This window comes from Corylus avellana, chromosome ca6, assembly GCF_901000735.1.
Source record: "Corylus avellana chromosome ca6, CavTom2PMs-1.0".
NCBI lineage: Eukaryota > Viridiplantae > Streptophyta > Magnoliopsida > Fagales > Betulaceae > Corylus > Corylus avellana.
The window spans coordinates 26,490,017-26,496,643 of NC_081546.1; the positions used below are offsets into that span (position 1 = coordinate 26,490,017).

The 6,627-nt window shown below is 30.9% G+C and overlaps 1 protein-coding gene across 1 annotated transcript in view; it reads left to right on the top strand.

Annotated features, from left to right (window-relative positions):
• LOC132185474 (TMV resistance protein N-like) overlaps nt 1-168 on the top strand; it is a 2,811-nt gene extending 2,643 nt beyond the window's left edge. Inside the window, exon 5 of the mRNA XM_059599243.1 lies at nt 25-168. Within this exon, the coding sequence (XP_059455226.1) occupies nt 25-168 (144 nt within the window). The remainder of the gene's footprint in view (nt 1-24) is intronic.
• Nucleotides 169-6,627: the final 6,459 nt, after the last annotated feature.

Consider the following 6,627-nt stretch of genomic DNA (forward strand, 5'->3'; position numbering starts at 1 on the left):
AGTATCTTCGCCTCTAAAACTCAGGAACACATCATATCTCCACCGACTAGTGGAAGAAGAAGAGGAAGCGACTCCTTGGGAAGCCATGGAAGAAGGCTTCCTCTGTGTATGCAAGACTACCACCTAGTAGCTATAGATAGTTGCCATGCAGTTGCAAAACCAGTTTAACTCCGGAGTTAAACAGGATTAAAGTCAATGCTGCTTTGCATCATCAAAAGAAGATAAAACGCGTTAAAGAAGGATGGCAATCAATAAAGTAGCGTGGGAAAAGAAAGGTTAAGGAAGCTTCATGGCAACTTCTCTAAAGGAGTCAAATGTGAATGCTCCTAAAATAAAAAACTAAATTTGAGAAGTAAAATTTACTTGTCAAATTTAAAAGGAATCAAACATTATACTTTTTATACATTTTTTTAAATTTTAGTTAAATATATATTATTTTTATTAGTTCTAAACCAAATAAATTTTAAAAATTATTTAATTTAAACTTTATAAATTTTGAAATGCATGGAGCATGTATGACAATAATTAAATATAAAATAAAGATAAAAGCTAATTAAATTAGTTTTTTTTAAAAAAAAAAAAAAAAATTGTTAATTTTTAAAGAAAAAATTAAATATAAAGAGTCCATTCTATATACCATCCAAAATAAAAAATAAAAAACCGCGTTGGCGCGTCCCTACTCCCACGAGGAAGTTTTTGTCCAACCCACCCTTCTTTCATGCTCAAAACCTTCAGTTTTGAGGTACGTTGTTGAATTTTAGTTCTCCATGAAATTCACGTTGGACATTTGGACTTTCTCGGAAACCACTGTTTGTTTGGTAACCTTTTTATCCTTTCCCTTTTCATTTTCTTAACTTTTCTTAAAAAAGTAATTTCAAAATATATATATTTTTTTATTTGTTATATTACATCAATAAATTTTTATTATTACTATTCAAATAAAAAAAAATCAACTATAAAACAAAATTTTTATACTTTTACCTAAAAAAATTCAAAACTTTTTTCTGTTTTATATAACATTAATCATTTTTTTTAAGGTATTTTTTGTGTTTTAATATGACATAAACGTGAAAAATATTTGAAATTTTTTTTTTTTTTGAGTGTTTTGTCTTTAAATTTATATTTTGATATTTTGATTTTTGATTTTTGATTTTTTTTTTTTTTTTTTAAGAAAGAAAAAAGAAAGTTGGAGCAGGTTAGCTGTAGCGTGGCATGGTGTATATATATATATATATATGAAATTTAGGCCACCGCCTTTGGCCCCTATTTTGTAAACGCTCCATTAAAAGAAAAAAAAAAGCAAGAGAATGTGAAAAGGACTTCAAAAATAGTTAGAGGACGTGAGAAATTACATATGATGATTAATTAACTATTATGTGAAATAACATGATTTTTATTTGCTAAAAGTATTGAGTACAACTAGTATGATTAAATAGTACCGGAAACAGTGGCAGCTTAGAAGACGGTAGAATTTTTCTGAGACATAAGGCTTCAACAAGTAATTATAGAGGGCGATGTGTCGAAAATTGTGCATGCTTTGCCATATGAGAGCTCCTGTTAGAGTTGGTATGGTCAATTGATTGACGAAACTCGAACCTCATTAAATGGTCTTCAATCATGGAAGCATATGAATCAGTCCATTTCTTAAAAACAATTCTTCACCAATCTCTAGACCAAGTGTAAATAAAGAATAATTATATTTTTATCGAAAGCATTATACTTGTTGATCAAGTTGATTCTCTTTGATTTATGAAAACTTGATGTTTCCTCTAAAAAAACACATTAATTTTTATTTTATTTTTTTCACATCCGAATTATAATCTCTTTGAGTTATATTATAATTTGTGAACACGAATAGTGCTATAACTTTAACTAAATATTTATCAACCCAATAAACACAAAACTTCATCAACAAACAAACACCTATTGAAAATCCACGGCCACCGAAAGTCGATGCAAAGACAACCCAGCAAGTGATTGTCTAATGAGCAAATCCATGGCCACCGAAACTCAAAGACATGTACAGCCAGACAACTAAATAGAGATTTCCTAAACAGAGGCATTCATGGATCAGATCAACAAAATCAGCCACAAAATCAACTACATAGCAAGAACCCACTCAAAGCGACGAGATCTTAAATTAACTCAGATTATTTCCAACTCAAATGACCAAAAGAACAATAAAAATATAGAAACAAAAGGATACCAGTTGAAAAAAATTTAAAATCTTTGCCAAAATAAATTGAATCCGTGGATTCTATATATGCAGAGAGAGAGAGAGAGGGCGGGTACCGAAGCAAGTGATCTGAGAATCCGTTGGCTGGAGGTCCGAGGTCAGAAGCGACGGAGCTGGAAGCGGTTCTGTGAGGAGCTTGACGGAGGCGATTGGCTGATCGATAACGGTGAAGAATTCTTGGGGTGGCTCACGTTTGAGAGAGCGAGAGAGAAACGAAATCTCAAAGAATGATTTCTGTGAATTGTATTGTATTGTATTTACTAGCCAATTAAGATTTTAAAATGCCATAACCACAATGCATAGTGCATAGGATACCCTTTTAACGAATTTTAAAAGGATATCCCATGCAGTATGCATGGAGGTTATGGCATTAGGAGCTACTTTATTTAAAAAAATTAAAAGTAGCCATCGAGAGAGGGTGACAACCGACAAACTACCCCCACACCAGACAAAAATCAAATAGAAAAACTATGTGGGCGTGGAAAAGAAGCTTTGGAAGCTTCATGGCAACTTCTCTAAAGGCTATCCTAAGCATTGAGATTATAGCATTAGGACTAGGAGCTATTTAATTTCATTCAAAAGTTCGTCCAAAGAGTTATCATATATAGTCAATCCCCCAAATTAAGAAATGTTTGGCTTTGGCCGCCTGACATTATACGCAAAAATTGAACTTTCCAAAGCAACATATTTGCCCTTTTTTTCTTTTTCTTTTTTTTTTCTTTTTTTTTTTTGAAATAAAGCACCATATTTGCCTTGTATTCGAGTTCAAGTTCAAGTTGAAAAAGATTGCGCTTAATTTGGTTCATATCTCTAGACTCTCATCAATCTTTTGTTCAGAATTAAAAAAATAAAATAAAAAATCTATCTCTTGTTCAAATTAAATAACAATTTCAGAAGTTAAAATGCTTAGTTAGATAATCTAAAGGGAGGAGGACTGATTGATCAAGACATTATACAGATTATCAGAAAGAAAAAAAAGACATTATACAGATGTCAAGCACAAAACAATTATATATACACAATGAAAATGGCCGCAAGAAATATATTTCTAGATTAAAATGTACTTCACTTTTGAACTATAGATATTATAAATGTAACGGCCCACTCCAAGTAATAGCCAAAAATTATTTTTATCTATTTTAGCTATTATTTAACAAAAAAAAAAAAAAAAATTACTTCGATCTAGTGATCTCCGCTTCATGTGACATGATCTAATCTCCAATCGAATGAGCTAGTACTCTTTAGGAACTTCATAAAGGAATCTTAGGAAAGAAAATATGTTGTCAAATTTATCTATTCTCATTTTGAAAAGCATTGAAATCAAAATTTTGCCTTCATATACAAATGATTTTATGGGCGAAGACTTTTAAAATCACCAAAACATTATTCCTTCTTAATTTTTAAATTTTGCAAAGAGGGCATCATGGAATTGCATTTCAAAACCTCCTAACTTTAAGCAAATTCCTAAACTAACGTGAGACTCTTGGAAAGGCCAAATCTTTTTTTGTTCCAAAACTTCAGCCACATTCCGGAATTGTGAGCGTTATGGATACTAAATCTTTTATCAAGAGATAGAAACTAAGATGATATAGAATACTTTTTCATTGGAAATGATCAAAACAATTAATAAAAAAAAATGCTACGGACACAAATAAATAAACTCTACATCATCTTGGTACTTATTTCTTAATAAAAGATCTAATACTCATAACATTTTTTAACGTAAAAAAGATGTTTCCATAAGAATTGTGATAGTTGCAAGCATCATAAATCACTACATGTTCTATACATTTTTATTTTTGTCTGACATTGTTAAATAGCTTTGCTTTGACATTTGTCTCATTATCGTCTGCTGCTCACGTCTTGAGTTGATGCGCCAACTCAATCTTCGAAATTTAAGTCCTTTTAAGTTTAAGCATCATATGGCAATGTTTTAGAAAACACTTTTTCCTTTCAAAAATTATTTTTTAGAAAAAATTTCATATATTCTTATAGGAATATTTTGATAAAATGGTTGTTTAATTCTGTTTTTGTACGTTTATAGGGGCCGACTTATTACTTAAATTTTTTTTTTAAAAAAAAAAACAACAACTCAATAAAAGAAAAGAACGATGAATCCAAAGTCACTCCGACCAAATAGAGGTGACACCTTTTTTTTGGTCAAAGGTGACGATGCAGCCACTATAAGAGGCCAAGGGTGGCTGCACAATCACTCCTATGCTCTATTACGAGTTGCCATATTATTACTCTTTTGTATTTTTTATTTTTAATTAAAAACAAAAAAAAAAACAAATTATTAGTAAGAAAAAATACTTTAGCTCTACCCTAGCTCGTCTTTTCAATTACCCATAAAAACCGGAATGGAATTACAACTCGAATGATTAAATAATACCTGAAGCAATGACAGCTTAGAAGACAGTAAAATTTTACAGAGACATGCGGCTTCAACAAGTAATTATAGAGGGCGATGTGTCAAAAATTATCCATGTTTTGCCATATGAGAGCTCTTGTTAGAGTTGGTATGGTCAATAGATGGACGAAACTCGAACCTGTTAAATGGTCTTCAATCATGGAAGCATATGAAACAGCCCATTTGATAAAAACAATTCTTCATCAATCTCTAGACCAAGTGTGGATAAAGAATATTATATTTTTATAGAAAGTATTATGCTTGTTGATCAATTTGATTCTCTTTGATTTATGAAAACTTGATGTTTCCTCTTAAAAAAAACATTATTATTATTTTTTTTCCTTTTTCACATCCGAATTATAATCTCTTTGAGTTATATAATGATTTGTGAACACGAATAGTGCTATACTGCTATAAAACTCATATTCTTGTATATCTATTTGAAGATTTAATCATAAAGAATATATTCTTTTAGATTTTATTTTAATGTTATATCCGCCCCTCACCAAAAAGCAAAGACCTTGATTTTGCCCCTGATTATTTGAATAAATAAATAAACAAATCCCCTGATTATTCTAGTAGTAGCAGTAGAGAATCGATGGTTGCCATTGCAGTTGCAGCAGAACCAGTTTCGAGAATCCCAAATGAGCTTTCTAAAGTTTAGTAAACTTTTAACTAAAAAATTTACTGCTTTTTACAAACACAAAACATCAAGCCATTCAAATATTTCTCAACCCAACAAACACAAAACTTCATCAACTTTTAAATTTAATTTCTTTTCAAAATTTTAAGGGTATTTTTATCTTATTAAAAATTATATAGGAATAATTTAGTCATTTTGTTAGCATTGGAGGTACATTGTCATCATTTTGATAGTTTGAGAGGTAAATTATCATTGAAATTATAGTTTAAAGAGGTTAAGTGAACTTTATTTAAAAAAAAAAAAAATGATAATAATAATTTTGAACATAAAAAAATAAAAAAAATAAAAAAAGGCAAAGGGGAGGAGGAAATGTTCTTGTCAGAACCAATATGGTGCTCTGTAATCGTATCATCAAAAGAAGAGAAAACGCGTTGGAAAAGAACCAATATTAACTTCCCCCACACCGAACACAGTCAAGTAGAAAACAATGTGGGCGTGGAAAGAAGCTTCATGGCAACTCCTCTTAAGGTATTCCTTGACTTTGTAAATCTTGCTTGATCTGCGTAGTTAAAATAGTTCAGAAGCAGTTAAAATCTGATAGATTCATTCACATTGCGAGTGCATGCGTGATTTTCGGACTCACCTACTAAAATCACGCTTGCACTCGCAATGTGAATGAGTCTATTATCAACTTTGAATCATTAAATTAAGGGGTAGTACTTAGAAAGATAGGGGGTTCCATCAGATTAGACGTGGCCATGTTAATACAAGTTTCAACGGCTGTGTTTGGTAATGGAATGGAAAAGGAGAGTGAAACGGTACTGTAGCAGATTTGATTGATATGAGAGAAAAAAATAATAATATTTTGTATAAAAAAGTAAAAAAAAAATTGTTTTGTAGTGATTTGAATAGTAATAAAAAGTGATTGATGTGATGTAAAAAGTAGAAATGTTATGGTTGATTTTGAGAAGAATTTTTTGAGTTTTTGGGTCCGATTTGGTCCAGCCCTTTGCCAAACACAGCCAACATTTCATTCAATTTTACATGCTCTAAACATTGAGGTATGTTTTCACAAGTTGAGCATCCTTCTTTGGAATAGGATCCTCTCCAGTTCATTTTGGACTGGAGAATATCCAGTTTATGGCTAAAATTTCTTCCTAAAAATCTTAAAGTCACAAATAGGATACTTGCCTACTAACTAAAAATAGTAATAAAATATTATTTTAGATTTAAATAAAATTATAAAATATTAAGGGGTGGCTGAAGCTACCCCATAGCCCTTGGAGGTGGTCCGGCCACCCCCAAGGACCAAACGGAATTTTGTTTTTTCTTAGTTTT